General features: G+C 31.6%; 1 protein-coding gene across 1 annotated transcript in view; it reads right to left on the bottom strand.

The window, feature by feature from the left end:
• The window catches only part of LOC135963166 (tetratricopeptide repeat protein 21B-like), a 129,783-nt gene that overhangs the window by 52,343 nt on the left and 50,671 nt on the right, over positions 1-26,769 (bottom strand). Inside the window, exon 3 of the mRNA XM_065514939.1 lies at positions 6,606-6,858. Coding sequence (XP_065371011.1) covers positions 6,606-6,858 — 253 coding nt within the window. The remainder of the gene's footprint in view (positions 1-6,605; positions 6,859-26,769) is intronic.

Below are 26,769 nucleotides of genomic sequence, written 5' to 3'. Positions count from 1 at the left end.
TTCCATTGCTTGGCTAACTGATATAAACCTAATAAGTGATTCTGAATCGATATGATTAGACATTTTCTAATATACACAGATTTACAATAAACTTTATAACAATTTACCTAGACACTACTACCGACTTTTGATATCATAATATTGCTCGTCATTCTAATTACCACGGTGAAGGGTATACAAATGTGTACCAAAAAAATACGATATGTTTTAATGTGGAGTTTTTATTATTATTGTTAAACTATAATACTATTGTACTAAAAATGCTATTTTTAAGTAACATGAGTTTTAATTCTTGCTCTTGTTTCTGAAGTTGCTTTATTTCCATGTCAATTTTAAATAGACTGTTCTCTTTCATTTTTATCCCTGTAGAATTTAGTTTGTTCTACCAGAAGTGCCTTTCGCTCATCCTTGAGATCTGAATATTCGTCTATTAACTCATCAAGCTTGTCGTTATTACGCTTCCTCTTTTTAACTTTCCCATAACACTCTAGTGTAGGGAAGGAACATTGTGGTTCTATATTTTCTTCATCAGAATGAACTTCATTGCTAGACAATACTTTTTGGATTGGTCGCTTTAAAATATTAACAGCTTCACTTGGACGAAAGGATATGTCATCATCTAGTAATATTTCTAAATTGGTTTCCAAATTGTCGATACATTCAATAGATTCTTCTTTCTGTGAAAAAAATTAGCGTAAAAATACACCTACACAAGCAACTTAATTTTTAACTTACATTTAAAGTAATATCTTTATCACCACCTCCACGATCTATTAATCCACATGTTGACGCTCCTATTAAAGACAATAAAAGTTCTTCGTCAGAAGACATTTTGCTTATTAATGCTGATCCGCCGCCTGTTTTGTAGATCTCCCTTTGGTTGTTTCCAATTTTCTTTCGAAGATTTTTTTTGAGGTCGTCATATTTTGATCGTAAATTTGAGGGATCACGAGGTGCTCTTCCACTAGCTGCATCTCCGCCACTTTTGCCCACACTTCAGTCTTTTTTTTGTTGCTTGCTGCATCTGTCTTTTTATTTTCCAGGACAGTTTTATATTGACATACCAAATTTATTAATGTCGTTCTTTCACCCTCACTGAAATTAGCACTTCTTTTATTTTCTTTTGTAGACATTTTAATGAATGACATAATATTTATTTTAAATTAGTTTTAATTTAACAAAAATTTATTAAATTTGTTAATTTTATTTGTCTTTCAAAATAACGTTTGACATAAATGTTGCCATATGATTTGTTCATTGTGCTAGGTAGAAACACGTAGGTAAAATGAACGTTGAAATTACCAATTCAATTTTACCGAGTAGGTAAAGATATCTAATAGGTACTAACACCCGCAGTTATCTATTTGTTGAAATTACGGGCATTAGTTCCTCAAACTTCATGCTTATTATTTTGCAATCCCACTTCTGACACCAATTGTTACGTTTTAACCTTTTCAAAACGCTGGTTTATTTCCTTTAAATAAACCGGATACTTTTGATTGCAAATAAAAGCCGTTTAGTAGTTTGAAAATTGTAACAACTCTTTATTTCTTTGAAATGTACAACAACAACAGAATTAAATAGCCACTCAATGTTTTTTATACACGTTTATAAATTCTCAGAATTACAGACACAATTTATAATGTACACGAATTTACTTGAAAAACACAACACACTTTAAGGCACTCAGATGATGTTTATTCGAAAAGCGTCTCTGATAAACTCACTCACGACTGCAACCTCTGCCACTATTTATAACACTGCATTACCATCTAGAAAGCTCTTTAACTGTCTAGAGGTTTCTAATACATACGCCATCTGTGGTGTACTTTCTACAATGTTCTTTAATTGAATATTCGAAATCGAATACAGCGTTGCCAACTTACGATCAAATCAACTGAAAGCTTTTATTTAATAATGCCCACAGATATGTTACAGTTTTACAGCACTGTTATTTGAAAGCATTATGCTACTTTTAAATCAGCCGTTAAAATCGTTATATTTGAATTCAAGTACAACTTCGTAACAATATAATATATCAAGAACACTTTTAAAAATTGTAGAAGTTACAAACGAAACAAAACACCAAAAAACAAAATATACAAAGCAATAAAACCAACACACATTCAAACATACGTTTTGTTGTATAAAAAACAACAACAATGCCAAAAAACAAAATACGCAAAGCAATGAAACCAACACACATCCAAACATACATACGTTTTTTTTATTATACCCTTCACCTTCGTGAGAAGGGTATATACATATACCCGTTTGTAATTTCCATAATATAATTTTCCGACCCTATAAAGTATATATATTCTGGATCCTTATAGATAGCGGATTCGATTAAGCCATGTCCGTCTGTCTGTCTGTTGAAATCAATTTTCTGAAGACCCCAGATATCTTCGGGATCCAAATCTTCAATAGTTCTGTCAGACATACAGTCAGCGTCTAAAGAAAGTGTACAACTTGTTTTTACATTTAAAACATTTTATTTACATATTAAAAAACTATTTGTTCTCCAGTTCTAGTATATTTAACAAAACATTTAATTGTTCTCTTGCAATATATAAACAAAAAACTAAACTAGTTCAACTGCAACAAAAACAGTAACAACAAAACCAAAAATACTCCATTTTTAACGCGTCAAAAGAAAGTGTACAGTTTAGGGAAATTAGAAGAAAAAACGTGTTTAGTATATTATTTGACATCTTTTGAACAGTTTAGGGAAATTAGAAGAAAAAACGTGTTTAGTATATTATTTGACATCTTTTGGGTTTTAAAACAGTTTCAAGCCTCCTTGGCATTGTTTTTACCAATTTTGATGTCACCGATGTTGGGATGTTGAACCACTCTTCCTGCAGGATTTCGTGTAGAGAGTCATTGCTGGTAATATTTCATTTTCTGATCTGTCTGTCCAAATGCTACCACAGATGTTCAATGGGATTAATGTTCGGTGACTGTGGGGGTTGTTCCAGTTGTTTCGGTGTATGATACAACAACCATTCTTTAACAAGTTAAGAAGTATGCTTCGGATAGTTGTCCTGTTGGAAGATCCAGGTTCGGTCTAGATTTAATGATGGGTTCCATATTTTCTATAAGAATGTTTAGGTATTCGGTTTTGCTCATCAAACTATCAATAAATATGAGTTTTCTCATGCCACTTGCCGCCATACACCCCCACACCATCACCTAACCACCACCATGCTTTACGGTGGATAGTACATCTTTTGGTCGAACTCTTGATTTTTGCTTCTCCAAATTTTACTCCTTTCTTTACTTCCGAAAATCTCAAACTTGCTTTCGTCCGTAAACAGCACATTATTCCAAAACAATTTTCTTGGTTTTTATACCTGTTTGCGAATTCTCGAAGTCGCTCTTTATTTCGTTTGGAAATGTGGGGTTATTCTCTCGGAACTCCACCATATAGAGCATTTGGGTGTAGCGCTCGGCGAACCATACTGTTTTTTTTTTTTGTTTGTCTATATTTTTTTTTACAGTATTATGGCTTCTTCCTATTATAGAGGAGATTTCACGTGACGATTTGCCTTCATTTTTAAATTTTATGACTTACTTTCTTGTTTCAATTGCAGTTTGTTTTCCCATTTTGGTTTTAAAGTTCTCGCGATCAAACAAGAAAATCTACTATCTTAAAATCTCATGAGACTAGCAGCAAGATCCACAAAAAATTATAATCTAGGCAAAAATAAAGAATAACAATATATTTTTTTATGTAGCTAGAAAAGTCTTATTGCAATTCTAAATGTGTACACTTTTTTCTGACGCGTTCAAAATGGACTATTTTTGGTTTTGTTGTTACTGTTTTTGTTGCAGTTGAAATAGTTTAGTTTTTTGTTTATATATTGCAAGAGAACAATTAAATGTTTTGTTAAATATACTAGAACTGGAGAAAAAATTGTTTTTTAATATGTAAATAAAATGTTTTAAATGTAAAAACAAGTTGTACACTTTCTTTTGACGCTGACTGTGCTTTCGATACATACAATGAAACCAACACACATCCAAACATACGTTTTGTTACTTTTTTGTCAAAGCATGCAATAAATTGTCTTTTTTGATGAAATTTTCAGAGGTTGTATCGGATTTTTGCTCATATCTCCGTTATTTATGGACGGATTTTGCTGATTTTAAATAGCAAACTTCTCGAAAGCATGTCTGACAGAATTATTGAAGATTTGGATCCCGAAGATATATGGGAAAATTGATGTCAACAGACACACAGACAGACAGACGGACATGGCTTAATCGACTCCGCTATCTATAAGGATCCAGAATATATACATATACTTTATAGGGTCGGAAATGAAAAATGTAGAAATTACAAACGGAATGACAAACTTATACAGCCATAACTAAATCACCCCCTCAATGGATTTTTTTCAAATCATATTTTTTTTGATAAAAACGGCTTTGGGATGTATTTTGTATATATTTTATTAACTAATATTGTTAATGTTCATTAAAAACTTAAAACGCAACGGACAAAACAAAAGCACCCTCTTATAAGATGTTTAAAAATTTGACTCAGTACTGCATATTTGCAATGTGAGTTATCGGGAATCACAATGAATGGATTTAAAAATTCCAAAAGATAAAAATAAAGGAAAAAAAACAATGACAAGGAACAAGTACTCCAGTGAATTTAAAATTAAAGTTATTGAAGACTGGAAGACAGGTTTATCACTACATGAATTGAGTAAAAAATATTCAATTAACAGATCAGTTATTTCCAGGCTCGTTTCAAAATTTTTTAAGACTGGTCGCATATCACCGGTGCATTCTGGAGGTCGTTCGCGAAAAAAACACGATATTATGATTCCTTGATCAAAAGAGCAATACATAAAGATCCTACAGCATCAGCTATTCAAGTACGAACAAGTTTAAGTCTTAAAATATTTTTTGATTTTAAGTTACCTCTTATAGAAAGGTTAACTTTGAAAGTATTTGTTTATCAATACTAAACATATTAACAAATGAAAATAAAACTTTGATTTTATACAAAAAAAAATACCATATGAAAAAAATTCATTGAGGGGGTGCTTTAGTTATGGCCAATACTGTATATACCCTTCTCACGATGGTGAAGGGTATAATTAGCATTTTAATCATGTAGTCTAAGAGTTAAGAACACTGAACTGATCGATCCATAATTAGTCATAGCTCCCATATAAGGCCCACTTCCAAAAATCACTTTATCGAGCATAAATATCTTAAAAATTTTGGTATCCAAATAAGATTCAATACAAATAAGTTTCATATCAAAATAAAACTGTTATAATCATATACTCGGTGTAAGGTATCATATGGTCGGGCTTGCCCGACTATACTTTCTTACTTGTTTTTACTATTTTTCTGAAAAGAACTGTTGCAACATCAACAAACATCGCTATAGTATTTTGGAAGCGCAATCGAAATTAAAAAGTTATTAGTTGTAAGACCAAACAAAGTCCAAATAAATGTTATACAAACATTTATTTGAGAAGGGTATAGGAGACACCTTGGTCCTATACTCTTCTCACTGTTCATCAAGGACCTTCCGAATATTTCACATTTTTGCAATATTCTAATGTATGCGGATGATGTTTGAGCTACTCTCAATATGAGGATCATTTATATCTCCAATCCGATCTCAACAATTTTTTTTCCTGGTGTAGTCAATTTTAATGGAATTAAATTAAAAAAAATGTAAACTTATGCGTTTGTCAAGAAGTAATTATATTTCTGCCAACTATACTTTGGGCAATTATCAACTTGAATCTGTTGAAAATTTTCTTGATCTTGGAATTTTACTAGACCATAAATTGAACTTTGTTTCGCACATTACTATGACAATAAATAAAGCCAGATGTGTACGTGCATTTATAAAACTTTGGGCTAAGGAATTTAGCGAACCTTACATCACAAAACAACTTTACATATCTTTAGTAAGACCTATATTGGATTTTGGGTCTGTTATCTGGGATCCTTATTACAATATTCATGTACAACGAATAGAATCTGTACAAAAACAATTATTACTCTTCTGTTTACGTGGTTTACGTTGGAATCCTGAAATAAAACTTCCTTGATAGACTTAAATTAATAAAATTGCCTACATTATACAGTAGAAGAGCTATGCTTAATGTAACATTTTTGATCAATATTATTAATGGTGAAGTCTGCTCCGAATTCCTTGTAAATAATGTTACGTTTAACGTCCCTCAACGATTGTATCGTCATTTCAAGACACTGTATGTCAAAAACGTTAGGACTAACTACGCCCAAGCTGATGCAATAAGGAGATTATACTAAAATTTAACAATCTTTAAGAACAGATGTAATTAAACATAATATTATTCTTTTTTTTAAAAGATTAATTATTTTTGTAAATGTTTTGTAATTATTTATATATACTTTCATAAAAGTCTGTAAGGATTTAATCCATTGACTTAAATAAATAAATAAAAATATTATTTATAGGATCAATTTCAAAATAATGGATTTAAAAAGTTGTGATGAATACAAACGTATCAAATCGTTTTGTTTTATAAATTACATACCACCTTATTATAAATACAAAATACATATTTATATTAACTTACATTTGTTTTTGATCTTCATTTTCCGTTAATGTTTCTTCAGCACTTTTAAATTGCCGTAACTTCAAATACAGTTCTGCTAAATTTAAATTTAAACTCGAATGATTTCTATTTTTCAATGCCTCTTGATAAAATTGTATAGCTTTAACGTATTGATGTGTTTTAACATAAGCACGTCCCAACTTACTAGCCAAATGAGAATCGTGTGGATTTAACTCTAGAGCCTTCTGGTATGCGTCAACAGCTAAATCTGGTTCTATAAGTAAAGTAAAAAATATCATTAGATTTATTATTATATATTGTTACGAAATTGTACTTGAATTCAAATATAACGATTTTAAGGGCTGATTTAAAAGTAGCATAATGCTTTCAAATAACAGTGCTGTAATAGCAAACTGTAACATATCTGTGGGCATTATTAAATAAAAGCTTTCAGTTGACCATTGATCGTAAGTTGGCAACGCTGTTTGAATTCGAATATTCAGTTAAAGAACATTGTAGAAAGTACACCACAGATGGCGTAAGATCTAGAATATTCTAACTTTGACAGTTAAAGAACAATCTAGAGTGCAGATGGCACTGTTATAAATAGTGGCAGAGGTTGCAGTCGTGAGTGAGTTTATCAGAGACGCTTTTCGAATAAACATCAACTGAGTGCCTTAAAGTGTGTTGTGTTTTTCAAGTAAATTCGTGTACATTATAAATTGTGTCTGTATTTCTGAGAATTTATAAACGTGTATAAAAAACATTGAGTGGCTATTTAATTCTGTGGTTGTTGTCCATTTTGAATAAATAAAGAGTTGTTACAATTTTTAAACTACTAAACGGCTTTTATTTGCAATCAAAAGTATCCGGTTTATTTAAAAGAAATAAACCAAACGTTTTGAAAAGGTTAAAACGTAATAATATATTAACCTGTAGAACAAGTAAAGTTGCAAAAATCAAACAACCTAACTATGAAAGAAATTTTAAAGTTAATTTTTGTTAAAGTCGACTTTATTTTAAAATAGAATTTATCAGCCTAACTACGAAAGCCTTAAAATCGATTTTAAGTCCATAAAGTTGACTATTATTTTAAATTTCGTACCATAAAACAAATTTCAAATATAATTTAAAATGTTGTTTTATTATTTCAAAAAAAGCTTTTTGTTTTGAACTTTTATGTACAATTTGTTTTTATAATTTTTTGAAATTTCTTCTTTTTATTTACATTCATTGAAAAACATTTTCAATTATTTGAATGTATATGTTGGAAAAAGTTTTGAAGCATTTTTCTGTGCAATTGCCACTCTCTTCGAAATCTTCTTTTTTCATTTAAGAGCCTGCAGAATTAATCTGAATTATATCTGAATTGTTTGGGTAGCATGTTGAGCAGCCAGTCTGAGATTTTTATCGAAATTGATAAGATAGTGATCGATATTTTCTGGTGTTCTTAGCGGTATGTTTTCCGAGCAATGTGTACTGAGGTATTTTTTATATTTGAGCCAATTTATTCTTGTGCCTGCCATCGCTAAATTACCAGTCGGGGATACAATTTCTAGGGGGCTCAATCAAGTAATAATAGTGGGTGCGTGATCTGAAGATAGTTCCAGCGATAGTTCGTGGGTCAGTAAGCCAGTAAGTAGGTTGGCCGCTCGAAAGCACATGCAAACCCATTTAAGAAATTGAGTCGAACAAAACACGACCTTTAGGGGTAATCAGTCGTGATCCCCAGAATGTGTGCTTAGCATTATAATCGCCAGCAGCCAGAAAACGGTGGCCTAGTGATTTAAAAAATCTATTATATTGACTTTCTGTAATTGAGAATCTAGGGGGTGAGAATATCGATGAAATCACTAAGTTTCGATGAAAATCTTCAAGACAGATTGTAGTACCTTGAAGATAATCTTCGCAAAAATCACACATTAAGTAGTGTTTTATTCGAGCTTTTATTAAAATTGCCGAGACCATTTATTCGAAAGGAACTTCTGGACGTGAAATGAGTTTCAGAAACCAGCATTACATAAATTTGTTCGTTTCTTAAAAAATATTCGAGTTCGTTTTTGTGTTGGCGTATGCCGTTTGCATTCCAAAAACATATTCTTAGGCAGTTCATGGTCTGTTAAGCACAGCCTGCAATAACATTGATTGCATCTTAAGCATTTCTTGCATCATGTTACTCATTGAGTTTGTAAAGTTATTTACCGATTGCACAAGAGTTTCTATTGTAGATTCTAGTCGGGTAAAATTGAAAATTGGCGTTTGCTCTCTTACCTCTGGGTTTATATTTTCGTTTTGGAGTTGACGGACTTGCGTCTGAGTTTGGTTGTTTCTAAGTACATTTGATATGTTACTTTGTTGTCATATGTCTGTTGCAACGGGGGATAGTTCAAATTGATGTTATTTAATGGCTGAGCGGGGAAAATCTTTGGTTTCTGGCTTTGTGATTTTTTAACAATTGAGTAGACAGGACAATCCCTGTAGTTTGCTGTGTGGTTACCTCCGCAATTGCTGCATTTTTTGATTTTAGGATCATCTTTGGATTTGTTACTGGTGGCAATTTTCAATATGCCTTGGTGTGTCCATATTCTTGGCAATTCATACATTGGACGGGGCCAAATCGTTTGTGTGGTTCTTCTACCGTAATTTTACGATGCAATAAGTACTTCAGCTTATATATGGGATGTGTTTCATTTTTTTTCAGGTTTATGTCACCGGGTTCAAGTTCAACACGGAAGAGTGGTTGGGGTATTTTTTCGAGATTTCTAATATTTATCACATTTTTTGTCTTATAGCCTTTATCTTCTAAGCTTTGCTTTATTTCAAGTGGTTCAACATTACAGTCAATACCCTTTATTACAACTTGTAGACCCTTGCTACCTTTCAGCTGATAAGTGTAAAAACTTTTCTTTTGAGTTTCAAAATATGTTACAACCTTTCTATAATCGTTTTCACTATTGACCTGCATTTTAGTTTCATGAATCGTGCGTTTCTTGATTGGGATTACGTAAAAAGAGTTCTCTCCTATTAATGAGATCAGGCTCTGAACCAGTGGATTCGAATTATTTTCTCTCAAGTAAATGGGGGGTGGTTTTGTAGAGTGGATTTTATTTACTGGTTCATTAGTTTCACATTCCAGAATAGAAAAACGATTTTCATTGTTTAGTCTATCAGGTTCACTATCCTTATATAATTTGGCCAAGGGTGCCGCTTTCGAAGACTTGGGACTTCGTGCCCGTTTTAATACTGTAATATACCGGTCCATTCCAACCTGTATTTGGGATTTATTATGTTTATTTAATGGTTGACTAATCTTGGGTATAGCGCCGCTTAATGGGTTAATTTTATTTGTAGTTAGTGTGGTGGATTTCGTATCTGAAGCTGATATAGTTAGTATACTTTCAGGCATAGATAAAATATTTTTATTTTCTGGTAACTCCCCTATAACAGCTGTTGAATTTTCTTTCGTTTGACAATCATTAGTTGTTGTCAATGCGGGGGAACAAGAACGAGCACGGTTAACAGGTTTGTCGGTTAAAAACAAGTTGTCATCTATTCTTTTGTTTGTTTTGTTTATATTTTTGTCATCTACATTAACTGTAACGTATGCATTTCTGCCGTTTACACTTAACCTTCGCTCACTGTTTTCGTTAAAGAGACTCATTAAAGAGTATTTGTAATTACCTTCGTTAACACTCTTGATCTTTATTTAATAGTCAATGCACAAAAAAGGTATACAAAAAAATATAAAGAATTTTCTTTACTTATTTGTCTTTTAGTTGTTGTTTTGATTTTTTTATTTAATAATATTATTATAATAAAAGCGTCCTTTCGCGTAAATAACAAACAGGTGATATTTATATTTATTTTCCGATAGATACATTAAAATAAAGAATTAACTCGGAGTAAAAATAAAACACGTCCAGTTTCAATAAAACAAGTTCTTTGATTATTCCTTTACATAATGCAAAGATTTCCAGCTGCCCGCCCTTGCTGCATTTTTTGCTAGATGTAAAATTTTGAAAAAAGACATGATTCTTAAAATGTGTTGCATGTTGGGCAATTTATGACATATAACCGTAAAACCCATTCTTATTGTTTCGTTCGTTATTATTAAATATATATATATTTTGTTGTTCATTCTGCAGTGCTTACAAGAGATCCTCTGTCAAATTCTGCTCAATAAATTCAGTTTATACGGCAATATACAGAGAAGCGAAACTATAAAAAATAAACTTTTCATGATGTATGCCAGTCTATACTCAAAATGGATAAAAGCAAACCGTGCGACTGAGAGATTCAACTTCAAACACCAGGACTGGATTAATAATGATACCATCCTAGATACATTGGCATAATATGAACCCAGCACATCAACCGCACGTGCAATAGGAAGGCCAAGATAAAACATGATTTGACCACGGAACATTTATCGGAAGCGCTGTCTATTAGATATTAGGGTATTCAATTAATCGGGTTTCTGGTTTAATCGGTTAATCGAGCAAATAATTAATCGAGGTTTAGATTTAATCGGTTAATTTAAAATTATTCGATTAACCGAATAATTTATATTTTCATTTCAAATTGAAAATACAACAACGAATTTTGTATACAAAAACATAAAAAATGGCAAATAAGGTATTTGAGATCATTTTTGTAAACATATCGCCTATTTGCTGCAACAACATCATTACTCAAAATCCGTGTTTATTGAACTGAGTAATACAAAATATGCGCTGTTCTATAATCTTTCATATAGTTTTATCAGTTTTCAAAAAAATAAATTATTTTTGTGTGAGGGTGTTCTTTTGTTGTAAACATTGTAAAAATTCATGTTTTCTCGTATATTTGATAAGTAAAAATTTGGGTTAAATACAGGTTACCCCCAGTAACACGAAGTCTGGTTATGTTTTAACTAATAGTTATACTGACAGTTTTCATATAAAAATAATTTTAACCGGCAGTATAACTATTAGTTAAGGCATAACCAGACTTAGTGTTAATGGGGGTTAGAAAGATATTAAAATCTCCTATTTAAATTTCTGAAATCGCATGACTTGTTGAAAATTTATTTAAGAAATAGTAAAATGTCATAAAATATTCAAAGATGGTTTTCTCGAAACGACTTTTTTTGAATTATGACGTTGTTGCAGCAAATGAGCGATGTGTGAGTTTTTTATAGTTTTAGTGAGATCTTCTGAAATAATCTTTTATAAAAAGAATATAATTTAAACTTTTCTTGGAAAAAACTCTCTCTCTGATTGTATATTTTGGAGAAATCAAGAATATTCCTTTTTGGATTGTTTTAGATATTGATTAATTTAATAGTTTCGTTCAGTTATGATAAACGACTCATTTCAAAAAAAGTTTCGTCTATACATGTAAATACAAACAAAGTTTCAAATACATGTAAATTAAATATGTCAGTTGTTATACATACTCACTAAACATGTTTATTGGATGTTCAAAAAATATCTAATTTTAATTTGAAATTTGTATTTGAATTCAAATGGAGAAATAAATACAAAAAAAAATTTAAAGTGCAAAAAAAAGGAATTTCTGTTAATCGGTTAATCGACACAAATTAATCGGTTTATTTGTTATTTGAAAATCGGCAATTTCAAATTATTCGAACAGTTAACCGTCGAAAATTAATCGGTTAACCGTCATACAAAGGATGATGAAAAAGGAAGGTCGAAGATTACAAAATCTGTAGCAAATGCAAAACCACTACGACTAAAAATGATTAAGGATTAAGCCATGAAAAGAGTTACAAGCATAACTGGCCTACCTAAACGCTACATCAAACAATAAAAACAGGGTTATCAAAAAAAATATAATAAATATAATAATATAAATATAAAATTAGACAATAACCATATTTCTGATAATATAAAATATAAAAGAAAATAATATATGTATACTATTTTAAATATTTACACATACCTCCATTTTCTAATAACAAATATACATATATTTTTTTGCTTATTTGTTTTTCCTTTTGTATGTATGTGTTTACATTTATTCCCTGTCGGACTTTTATGAGCTGACTCAAAATCAAGTTGACTTATTGCTAACTCATTTACAACTAACTTCTGAAGTAACTCAATATTGATGCAGAGATGAGCTATTTGTTTTTTAAAACATCTGACTTCTTCTCGATAAGTATTCAACTAACTTTTGACTCCCTCAAAGCTGATGCAGAAATCAACAAACATTAAAGAGAGTAGCGAGATTAAATAGCAACATAACTGCAAAATTGTGCATAGATGAGCTATTTTATTATAACAACTGACTTCATCTCGATAAGTATTAAGCTAACTTTTGACTCACTCAAAGCTGATGTAGAAATAAACAAGCATTAAAGAGAGTAAAAAGCAAATAAGAAAAAATAAGTTCTATATTTTTTTTCTTCATGATCATGACAGTTAAAACTGTATATATTTGTTTTGTGTATATTTTTAATCAGTTTGTCTAGAAATTTGAGGAAGACCACATACGCAAACGGTTTTAAAATGTCGCTTTTTATTAATTTCAGCACATTTCTAATTACTTTGTCTGGTTTCTTCTACATTATCTCGAACTGCATCTATTAAATTATACGATAAGTAGAAAATTAACGTAGTCACTCGAAAGTAATATATAAAAAGAAGTGTAAACTTTGATATTAACACTAACTGCGGAAACGGGTTGACCGATTTCAACCAAAATTTCTGGGTACTTAGATTTTTCTATATAAATAAATTAAAAAAAATTAATATTAAAATATAAAATAAAACAATGATAAAAAAAAAATTCAGCTAACCACAAGCTAGCTCATTGTGAGTTAGCTTGTGGTTAGCTGAAACTTATGTAGAATGACTTATTTAAATTAACTATAAGTTAACTTGTAAAACCTAATCATTAATTAGTCAGTTCATAGCTAACTTATAGTGCCCTCATACTTTATGTGCCACAAGCTAACTCATAATGAGTTAGCTTGTGGTTAGCTGAAACTTATGCATAGTGAGTGAGTACTGACTCGCTGTGATGACACTACATGGAAAAACTGAATAGGGATTTACAAGGGAAATGAGCTAGTTTTTTAGTCACCTGTGACTCATTTCTGATTGACCATTAGTTAGTTTTAAGTTAACTCAAAGTCCGACTGGGTTGTGTTTTGCAACTAATAGGGGGGTCAGACGGCATGTATTGCTTGTGTATTGGGACATGTATTCGATACATATGGAATTCCATGTGTATGTCAAAATTCACGTTATACATACGATTCATAATTTCCACGTTCAAACGTACATATGTAATTGCATGTGACATAACCTCTATTAGTTTATATGTTTGTTGTTTTTAACAATATATTTATTTAAAACATTTTTAAATCACAATAAATATATTTAATGCAATGAAATTTATTTCGTTATGATTTTTCTCTACTCTTTTTTGTTTTGTTGTTTTTATTTTGCAACACACAGTGTTGTATTTCAAAATACAACACTGTTATACACACGAAAATAGAACATGCTCTAATTGCCAAAAATGTCACGAGTAATACACATGTATTTTACATACAAGTTAACACTAATTTAATTAATTATGAATACTCCCTCTTTCTTTACTTTTTCAAATTGCTGCGTTTGCGTTATTGTTAAACTTATAAAAGTTCATTTAACTGTCTGCAATTTCTTGTTTATTTTAATTATGTTATTTTAATAAGAATTTAATATTTTTTGTAAATGCTGACGGTATGTCTGCATAATTTGATATTTTGTAAATGCTGACGATATGTCTGCATAATTAATTCTTTGTTTTATTTTATTGACATTTTTATTTTGTGATTATAAATAAAGATCATTTTGATCGCAACTTCAGTTGCAGTCAAGTACTCAAAGTTGTTTCATTTTAAATAACTGGCGCCCAACGAAAAAAGGACGGGAAATCCCTCAAGAAGTGGAAACCGCCCAACAAAACAAAAGTCCCTAAAGAAGTGACAACCGCCCAACAAAAAAAAAAAAAAAAGTCCCTAAAGAAGTGACAACCGAAACGGAAAAAAATATAAAAAAAGAAATATACTAAATGTGAAGTTTATAAAATTTTTTTTAAAAAAAAAACAAAAAATTTTAAATTAAATACTGATCGCTAAAATAAATATAACATTTAAACAACTAATGAAAAATTAATTAAAAAAATTTTTAAAAAGGAAAAGAAATACAACTAAATAAATAAAAAGCCTAAAAAATAAAAAACTTGTAAAAATCAAAGATATTAATTGACAAAAAATAACAAACATCAAAAACAAAACATTGAAAATCCAAAATACATAAATATAAAAATTTTCAAAACAAAGTCAAAGCTGAGAATTTGAAAAATCTAGAAGCTACCACCAGTAAAACAACTGTAAAACAACTGTAAAACAACTGCAACAACAACATTAATTACAAGGATAAACCCATTTACAACAACAACCTCAAACAACAAAACAACGAAAGAGAAGCAACGTACAAAAGATGGCAATTAGTATATTTTTATTGTAAGTTTTCTTTATTTTCTCTATCTTTATTCACAAAGTGTAAATCTTAAAAGTCGTTTATAACCAAAACTTTATTAAAATTTATACGATAACATTAACTTTTGAATATAAACTTAAATTTAGAAAAAGGAATATTGTCTCAAAATTTACTGATTATTAATTAAGTCCTTACTAAATCATAAATTTATAAAATGTCTAATCCAGAGAATCTAATCAGACCCCCTATATTAAATCCTCCCAATAACCCTACCATCCCACCCACCAATCCCAACGCTCAATTTGAGGCAAACCTCATTAATGTAGTAACTAGAATTTGTAGGGAACAGTGTAAAAATGTAGTAGAAAACATATTAAATCCAAATGCAGAAATTTCGGGGGTAGATCAAGGGATAGACGAACGCTATAGAGAGAACCTCACAGATTTAGATAAAGTCCCCGATATAGTTCGGTGCCTAAGGGAATTCTCGGGCAATAGTGCAGAATTTAGCTCATGGCGAAAAAGCATAGAACGGGTTCTGGGTTTATACGAAACGATAAAGGGCACTCCGAAATATTTTGCAATTCTCAATGTTATCAGAAACAAAGTCATTGGGGCAGCTGATGCTGCGCTCGAATCGTATAATACTCCCTTGAACTGGGAGTCCATTTCGCGCTGCCTCGCACTACACTATGCGGATAAGCGTGATCTCGGCACGCTGGAATATCAGATGACCACCTTAGTTCAGGGTAATAATTCTGTGCAAGATTTTTATCAGGATGTTTACTCGCACCTATCCTTGATTGTAAACAACATTTCATGCTTGACAATTGGTAGAGAAGCCATGGATACCCTGGTTCAAACTTATAGGGACAAAGCATTAGACACATTTATTCGTGGGTTGCGCGGCGACCTTTCTAAATTGTTGTGTATTCGAGAACCAACAACTCTCCCACAGGCACTCCATCTATGCCTAAAATTACAAAATCAAAATTACCGCACAGAATATGCTTATAACAAGAACACCAAAAGCCCACAAATCCCTCAGGGGAACAATCGAAATTTTAAACCACAAAATCCTAATAGATCGAACAGATTTATCCCTATGGTAATGACACCCTCTGTTCCAAGAACTCAATATGACGTTAATCATCCCAGAGCATTTTTTCCACCCCAGTACTACAACTACAGACCACAGCAAACTCTTGTCCAAGGGCAATTCCCAAATCAATTTCGAGAACAATTCCCAAACGAATTCCACAGAAATACGAACAATAACTTAAACTCTAATAATCCACCACCACGTCCACTCGCACCAAAACCTTTGCCAAGACCGGAACCAATGGATATAGATCGGTCGATGCAGACAAGGAACATTAATTACCTAAACCGACCCAGACCGAATGATAGATTCATGGGAAAGAGACCAACCGATCAATCACTACAACAAGCACAAAAATTCCAAAGGAATTTCCATATTGACACGGAACCTGGGGAAACAATTGATCCTGAATATGAAATTCCTACAGAATATCATAATGAGATGTCACCTTACGAAGCAGAAGGAGAACTACAACCGCTGCAGGAATACATTGATGAACAAACACATTATATGCCACATGACCAAGAAGATGACCAACCCTTCGCAGATATTCATTTTTTAGAATAGCAAATTCGTCTTTGCCATATTTCGAAGCAAAGACAAATAATGGGGAAATCCTAAAAATATTAGTAGATACAGGATCAAACAAAAATTATATACAGACTTCACTTATGAGAACAGTCATTCAAAACCAAAACACTTTCTACGCAAATTCTGTGGGAGGTAAAATTCCCATAACCCACCACACATTCATTAACCTTTTCGGATTAAGAGATATAAATATAAAATTTTTCGGATTACCAACACTAAAATCTTTTCATGCCATTTTGGGTAATGATAGCCTCAAAGAACTATCAGCTGTTATTCACACGGCGGAAAATTTAATGGTTGTGAAAGACAACATCAAAATTAAACTAAAACAGCAAGTATCACAATGTGTAAATAATATTACGATAAGAACAGATCATATGGAAGAAGACCAAAAACGTAAAATAAATAATCTAATATCCAAATACCCAAATTTGTTTGCTGAACCCAATGAAAATCTTACCTACACAACAACTGTAAAAGGAGAAATTCGAACAACCACCGATGACCCTATTTACTCCAGATGTTACCCATACCCAATGCATTTAAAAGATGAAGTCGAACGTCAGATAAAAGAATTATTGACTCAAGGTATTATTAAACCCTCAAAATCCCCATACAATTCACCAATATGGATCGTATCAAAAAAAATGGATGCGTCAGGAAAAAAGAAATTTAGAGTGGTCATCGACTACAGGAAACTTAATATGGTTACAATCCCTGATAGATATCCCATTCCTGAAATCAACGAAGTTCTCTCACAATTAGGACAGAATAAATTTTTTTCCGTAATAGACCTAAAAAGTGGCTTTCACCAAATTCCTCTTAGGGAATGTGATATGGAAAAAACCGCATTTTCGATCAACAACGGAAAGTACGAGTTCACAAGACTTCCATTAGGACTTAGAAATGCTCCGTCAATTTTCCAAAGAGCTTTGGATGACATATTACGCGAACACATAGGAAAGATCTGCTACGTCTATATAGACGACATCGTCATATTTGGTAAAGACGAACAGACACATATTGATAACATCGAAAAAATTTTCCACACGTTGGAGTCTGCCAACATGAAAGTCCAACTGAATAAATGCGAATTCCTCAAAACAGAAGTGGAATTTTTAGGATTTCTAATCTCAGATAACGGAATACGAGCCAACCCAAAAAAGTGGAAACGATTAGTAAATTCCCAGTCCCTAAAACAGTAAAGGATTTAAGATCATTTCTGGGGATGTCAGGGTTCTATCGCCGTTTTATAAAGGATTATGCCAAATTGGCAAAACCTTTAACAATGCTTTTGAGAGGGGAGGAGGGACGAATGTCCAAAAATATGTCCAGCAAAGTAAATATCAAAATGCACGATGATGCTTTAATTGCATTCGACAAAATAAAAAAGACATTAACATCAGAAGATGTCATGTTATCATACCCCAATTTCGATAAAGAATTCCACCTCACCACAGACGCTTCAAACTACGCAATTGGTGCGGTACTGGAACAAGATGGAAGACCTATTACTTTTATTTCTAGGACACTCAACAGAGCAGAAGAGCATTACGCAACCAATGAAAAAGAAATGCTCGCGATTGTTTGGGCAATTAAAACACTTAGAAATTATCTGTACGGCTCCGCGAAAGTTAAAATTTTTACGGATCATCAGCCACTCACGTACGCACTATCTAACAAAAATTCTAACAGCAGGCTTAAAAGATGGAAAGCATCTTTGGAAGAATATGATTACGAACTCCTCTACAAACCAGGCAAAACCAATGTCGTTGCGGACGCGTTATCTAGACCCCCACAAGAAGTATTTCAAATAAACTCAACAATTGCCACACAACATAGCAATCAGAGCTCGCCTAGAAGCCTCATCCAATTTACTGATGCACCAATAAACGTGTTTAAGAACCAGATAATAATAGAACAACATGAGAAACGGTCGTACGAATTCCAAATCGTGTTTCCAACATACCACCGCCACATCATTTTGGAACCGGACTTCACTGAAGAACGATTAAAAGAAATTCTAAGTAAATACTTAAACCCTTCAGTCACGAACTGCTTAAAGACTACGGACCAAATACTTGGCAAAATCCAGGAAATATACGCCATAAACTTTTATAAATTTAAGGTCCTCTACACAAGGAAAATGGTGGCAGATATCTCAAATGAATCGGATCAAGAAGTGGAGATCATAAACGAACACAGCAGGGCACACCGAAATGCTACAGAAAATAAAACTCAACTTCTCGAACGATGTTACTTCCCTCAGATGACAGCTAAAATAAAGAGAGTCACCAAACTATGTAAAATATGTAAGGAAAATAAATATGATAGGCATCCTAATAACATAAATATTCAGGAGACACCAATCCCACAATACCCGGGACAAATTATTCATATTGATATCTACATAACGGAAAAGACTTCTATCTTGACGGGAATTGACAAACTTACAAAATATGCCCAGACGAGAATATTGAAATCAAGGGCAACCGAGGATATCAGACAACCCCTAAGAGAAATACTGCTGAACTTTGGAATGCCCGAAATTGTCGTGATGGATAATGAAAAATCTTTTAATTCAAAATCTATAATATTTATGATGGAGAATCAATTCAACGTTAAGGTTTTCAGGATTCCACCTTCGCAAGTACTGTAAACGGACAAATAGAGAGATTTCACTCAACACTCTCCGAGATTATGAGATGCCTTAAGTCGGAGGGAACACAATTTAACTTGGCTGAACTCTTGGATAAATCCACCTTCGAATACAATAATACAGTTCACTCATCTTTGGGAAAAAAACCAGTCGATGCATTTTTCGGTAGGAAGCTTCATGGCAAACCCAAGGAACGCGAAATTGAAATAGCGAAGATGGTCAAGGACATTAAGGATAAGCAGATATCTGATTTGAAGTACCATAATCGTGATAGAAATGTTCCGAAGGAGTATAAAGTGGGTGAAAAAATCTTCGTGAAGGTTAATAAGAGATTAGGGACTAAGCTTTCTAAAAACTATAGGCAGGAACTAATCAAAGAAGACAGGCACACCACCGTATTGACAGATAGTGGAAACATTGTTCACAAGAACAACATCCGCAACTAGCGTAATATGGATCTATGAACATTTTTTATTTTTTCTCTTTTTTTAGCATTGCGTTATCATCTCTCGCTTATGGCGAAGTAAAGATTCTAGATTATACCAATTCGCAAATAGTAGCAATCGATACTGGTATTGCAAGACTTCAAACGGGCTCGATAAAACTAATACATGTCGTGGAACTCGATAATTACCAGAGGTTTATTAATGATATCAAGGAAACACTAAGAGCAAGAATTGACACATCCCATCCCTTACATCCCTTCCTTTTCCACGAAATTTCCCAATTACAAGATAAGCTAAATGCATTAAAACCTAGAAATAAGAGATCCCTAAATTTCATTGGTTCTGCATGGAAATGGATTGCAGGTAATCCTGACCATGACGATTTCGAAATTATACAAAATAAGATGAACAATGTTCTTAGAAATAATAATAAACAAGTTATTATAAATAAACTATCATTAGATAGAATGAATGAATTAACAGTAAAAATGAATCAAATAATCAAAGTCGTCCAAAATGACGAACGAACTCAAGGAAATTTAGAGATAACAAAATTAAAATATAAACTTGAAATTATAAAAGACGAAATAGTAAACCTACAATATGCTATTCATTGGGCCAAAGTAGGTGTTATTAATTTATTCATCCTGTCTCATGAAGAAATGGAATTTGTAAAGAAAATTTTTGAGAATGAAAATATCCCTTATTTAAATTTAGAAGAAATCTTAGAATTTGGCGAAATAAAAATAGCTTCCAATGGAAGTTCCTTGATTTATATTGTAAATATTCCATCAACGTGTAATGAATCTTGTAAAAAAATTTTAATAAAGCCTGTAAAAATTGGTAAATTTGTTAGTAAGATTAAATTTAATGAAATTTTGGTATGTGACAGACAAATACTTGGTGCAAAGAATAAATGTAAGAACTTGAATAAATTAACAATATGCAAATATAGTGAAGTCGAAGACATCAGTGAATCTGAATGCCTTCCGAATTTAATACGCAGCAAACCGTCCAATTGCACGTTAATTAATAATTTCCATATGGCCACAGTACAGGAAATCCTTCCTGGGGCACTTTTATTGAATCAATTTAATGGCACAATTCTCATCGGTCGAGAGCCATTTGATCTAAACGGTACTTTCCTCATAAAATTTCACAATGAAACGATATCAGCAAACGGTAAGGTTTTCTCAGGTTCAGAAATCACCTATGCTTATCCTCTGCCAGCCGTTGTACAACCAAAGGCAGGGAATTCACATGTGGAAGAAACTCTTACTCTAGAGTTAATCAAGGAAATGCATGTCAATAATACGGAAGCGATCGAGCTTTTGAATATCGAGAGCAAAATGGGTGATGTAATAGCCTATGTTTTAGTGATCCTCGGGATTACTGTCTTATTGTCCGTAAGTCTGAAAAAATCATGTCACTCAAGGAGTTCACAATACCCAGCAAGAACCTATGTTAATGCTTCATTACCCTTAGGAGAAATTACCCCGAGTGGAAACGAATCTAAGGAACAACACATAATGAAAATTACACAGATACCGTACTTTTGATTGAGGACAATCAAATTTTAGGGGGGAAGAGTTAACACTAATTTAATTAATTATGAATACTCCCTCTTTCTTTACTTTTTCAAATTGCTGCGTTTGCGTTATTGTTAAACTTATAAAAGTTCATTTAACTGTCTGCAATTTCTTGTTTATTTTAATTATGTTATTTTAATAAGAATTTAATATTTTTTGTAAATGCTGACGGTATGTCTGCATAATTTGATATTTTGTAAATGCTGACGATATGTCTGCATAATTAATTCTTTGTTTTATTTTATTGACATTTTTATTTTGTGATTATAAATAAAGATCATTTTGATCGCAACTTCAGTTGCAGTCAAGTACTCAAAGTTGTTTCATTTTAAATAACTTACACAAAGTTTCATATGGATCACACGGTATGTATATGTTTACATATGGAAAAATGTCCCAATACATGGCACAAAACACAAGCAATACATGCCGTCTGACCCCCCTTTTACTTCACTATTAAACGCGCTTTCAAAATTGGATTTTCCAATTGCAAAGCGTTGCCGCCGCGTTACACAATAAATGTAAACACATACATACAAAAGGAAAACAAATAAGCAAGAAACTCATTTTTTAAACTTAAATATTTAGTTTTTTTTATAAAATTTTTGTTTACAAATCACAAAACAAAAATCAGAAACACCTTTATTATAATTTACTTTATTGTAATTAATGTTCGGGGTCCGGGAATTCCCGCCCGGGATTTCCCGTAATAAAATAAATATATTTAATTAAAATTAATAAAATTAATAAAAAATTATTTTACCTATGATTCAAAACAAATATTTTAGTTTCATTTGATACTGTTTGATCTTACACACACTTGTAAGAGAAAATGATGATGTTTCCGAAATACAAATGGAGCAAAATTTTAAAAACAAATTAGAATATACAATCAACATTGCAAAAGAAAACCCTAAACATTTAAAATCAAATGCTGAGTGTTTTTAAACGGGAATTAGCTTTATTTGAAGCAACAAAAAATTTAGATTTTCTTTATAATGCTTTACTGACGATAAAGCCACTAAAATAAGAAATCGGATGTCAGATGACTTATTGAATGCCTCAGTTATTTTGAAAACTCATTTTTTAAAAAAAATAGTTCTATGACGAACATATATGTATGTACTTTATTTGTATGAAATAATATTTAATAAAATGATCTCCAAATATTCTAACCAATTTTTTTGGTTTATTTTATTACAATTGAATTGTAATGTATTGTTTTTCTTTTTGTTTTTAATAAAATTACACATTTTTATAAAATAATTTTCTTTTTTACTTAAATTTTTCATTTCCGTTTCCCGGGAAATAAAATTATCCGGGAAACCCCAAACCCTTATTGTAATTTACTTTATTGTTTAAATAATAATTTATTTTTATACCCTTCACCTTCGTGAGAAGGGTTATATAAGTTTGTAATTTCCACAATATAATTTTGCGACCCTATAAAGTATATATATTCTGGATCCTTATAGATAGCGGAGTCGATTAAGCCATGTCCGTCTGTCTGTCTGTTGAAATCAATTTTCTGAAGGACCCAGATATCTCCGGGATCCAAATTTTCAACAATTCTGTCAGACATGCTTTCGAGAATTTAAAATCAGCAAAATCCGTCCATAAATAACGGAGATATGAGCAAAAATCCGAAACAACCTCTGAAAATTTCATCAAAAAAACACAATTTATTACATGCTTTGACAAAAAAACAACAAAACGTATGTTTGGATGTGTATTGGTTTCATTGTTTTGCGTATTTTATTTTTTTTGGTGTTTTGTTTCTTTTGGCGTTGTTGTTGTTTTTTATACAACTAAACGTATGTTTGGTTGTGTGTTGGTTTTATTGTTTTGCGTATGTTGGTTTTGTTTTGACAAAAAAGCAACAAAACGTATGTTTGGATGTGTGTTGGTTTCATTGCCTTGCGTATTTTGTTTTTTCTTTTGGTGTTTTGTTTCGTTTGGCGTTGTTGTTGTTTTTTATACAACAAAACGTATGTTTGGATGTGTGTTGGTTTTACTGCTTTGTTTTTTAGTGTTTTGTTTCGTTTGTAACTTCTACAATTTTTAAAAGTGTTCTTGATAAATTTAGGATGCTGTACGATGAAAGTGGGCAATGTACATACATACATATATAGCCGAATATAGCACTCTTACTTGTTTTTGATAACTTTGTTTTTGTTGTTTGACATAGCGTTGGCGCTTTTATTTAGGTATGACATTTCAGCGTTAAATCTAAGCGAAAAGACATTCCGCATTACGCTTTTGTTTAGGTGATTAGTCTTTTAAATATACCTTCTTTTACGGATTGTGAGCAATATTTTTCAAAAAAGTTAAATTTTTTTAAATCTTTTCTGCAATCATTTTAAATCATAGAAGCTTTTAAAGAGAAACATAAAAAATCATAGAATTTATTTTTTAAGTCTGTTGTCAAAAACCTATGTATCTCATGCAACAATAAAATACATGTAAATCTGCAAATGTATTTTGTTGTTGTGTCGGGCATAAAATTTGGGGAGAGTAATTATTTTTACTCTAAGCGTACTCGCAGTTGAGCCTCTAGTAACTAGAGTCTAGTTCCACCCTATGGTATCGGCCGACTGTTCAAGATAGAGGCTTCAAACAACTGGTCAATACAGAAACTTTGGTCATCTGTTCAATACAGGGGCATCGGCCAACTGTTCAACACAGAGACTTTGGTAGTTATTTCAGTACAGGGGCTTCGGTCAACTATTCAAGACAGAAGCTTCGATCAACTGTTCAATACAGAGACTTCGAACCGTCTGTTCAGTACAGGGGATTCGGCCAACTGTACAACACAGCAGCTGCGACTCTGTACCCCTGTTTGTGTTATATCAAAGAATATAAATCATGATTTGTATTCTTTGGTTATATACTACGTATATAGCGGAGTTCAGTATTAAGTGCGTATGGTATTGCATCATTGCAAATGCAAAATTGTAAATGTTTTTGTGTGTATTTTGTTATTGGATTACGGTAAAATTTTGCATTTACAATGATGCTAGACCATTCGCACTTAACAGTGAATACCGCTAATATGTATATTGCAAGTAGAACAATTTGCCGCATAATCAATTTTTTCATTTAAAAAAATAAAAAAAGTATATTTTTTTCAATAACAGTGATGATTAAATTTTACCATCAGGCATCACATAAAATAAGAATTTTCCGTAACAAAAGTGACATATAAACAGTGAGTTAGATACTTAAAAATAATTTTTATTTGCGAATTGGTTAGTCCCCTTTTACAATGTAGAAATTGAAAGGCAGACATTTTTCTCATTGTCTTTTGAACTTGGCTAAACTTTTTACAATCGCGAAATTAATAGACAGACAGAATTTTTTCGTTTCCTTTTTTAGTTCTTTTTCGCAGTGGGAATATTTACATTGTCAAATGCATTTAAACATTGATGTGAGAAAAATTATATGAAGCAACAACATGAAAATTGCGAAAAGTGAAAAAGAGAATCAAAAAATGTGTGGTACAGATAGTCGTGTACTACACACTTCGCCTACAAACTACGGCTGTCTGCCTTTAAATTTCTGAATTGTAAAAGGGGACTTACGTATAATAGAAGAAATAGACTAACTGTCATATGAATAAAAATTTACAAAAGGTTTTTAAACCAATTATAGGAAAATTTTCATAAAGTTGTATTCATAAACGATCAAAATAGGAACAATATGTGATGTTGTCATATCAAACTCAAACATACAACACTGCACATACTTTGGTGGAGATAAAGCGGTGTTGGTGAAATTCAGACCAGATAATGATCAACTTCCATAAGAATCGGTTAATTCTTCTTAAGGAAGTGTTTGGAGACAATATTGAGTCAAGGGTGTATCTAAATGACCACTTAACTTCTGTTGCGAAAAAAATTATTGCTGTTTGCCGAGACCTAATGATTAAAGGGAAAATTAAGAACTACAAACCTCTAAATTATGATATTCCAAAAGTTAGAGTTGAATTGAATTGTGGAGATGTAAACATTTTTAACTATGATCAATGTATTAATATACTTAACGAGTCACCTGATCCTCTTTCATCCAATCAATCAGCTGTTGATGAATAATACCATTCTTAATTTTTATAATTTTTGGTTTGTTTTAAAATTTATATGTATATCACTGCGTAAATATTCACGATTGCCAAATTGAAATTGTATGAAGGTTTTTATTATTTTTATCTTCGTTATAATTTAATAACATTTTAGTTGAAGTGGAAACTATGTATAACTGTTTTGAAAAATGGAAAAAGTATTTCTTTGGAAGGTTGTTTAATGTGAGTAGTTTTTTCTAAGGTCAACGGTATATTAAATTTTTTTTGTAGAGATATTCCTATAAACGCACTTAATTTTTTTCTGTATTTTTGTTATATCTTTGTTGTTCTCATCCAAAAGCAAAATTTAACTTTTTTAATGAGAGACAACTTAACGGTACTTTTTGAAAGTAAACAAGTTTTTTTTCTTTTTTTGTTGTTTACCTTAATTATGCGATCAAATGATCTTGGTGCTATTTTAAGTGGAAGGTTCGTATAAACGCAGACGTGAAATTTGTTTTTAAAAAAGTTACCAAAAATAAAATGTTATCAGTTTTTTTTTAACCAAAGGTACAGTAGCCCAATAAAGTCTACATACAGGAATTCAAATTAAATTTCTTTCGTTGAAAGCTGTATTTGTAAGTTAAAAGTAGTGAAATATATTTGTTAAAAAAATAAATTCACACTAAAAAAAATTAAAACAACATCACTTAAGTCGGGTTTAGCTAAATTTCCTACCACTTCAAAAATTTCACTGTTATTAAATTTTTTGATTCTGAGTCAAATAACGAACATTTTTTTTGGTTTTTTTGGCTTTAATGTTCAAAATATTATGAAACTTAATAGTCCCGCCCACCCAAAAGCAGGCGTGACCGAGAATAAATTTTTCGTTATTTTACTCAGAATCAATAACTCTAATAACGGTGAACTTTTGGGCGTTATTTGAATTTTTTTTTGCTAAAATCGACATAAGACATTTATTATTATATATCTCATAAAAAAAAACTAAAAAAACTGCTTAAAATTAAAGTAACATAATAATTTTTCCTGTATGTAGACTTTCTTGGGCTACTGTACGTTTCTAATAGTAACATCTCAATTTACTGCAACTTTTTCTATTTGAATCAATAAATTTCATCACTTTTAAAGATGCCCAGCGAACTTTTTTGTCAGATCAAGAAAAGATTCAAATTAAATGTTCCAATAGAGAAATTGGACTAAAATCGATCGTTCGGAAAGTGTG

The sequence above is a fragment of the Calliphora vicina genome, chromosome 1 (genome assembly GCF_958450345.1).
Source record: "Calliphora vicina chromosome 1, idCalVici1.1, whole genome shotgun sequence".
Classification (NCBI taxonomy): domain Eukaryota; kingdom Metazoa; phylum Arthropoda; class Insecta; order Diptera; family Calliphoridae; genus Calliphora; species Calliphora vicina.
Note: the sequence above shows the minus strand (reverse complement) of the source record. Positions and strands in the feature narration are given on the sequence as shown.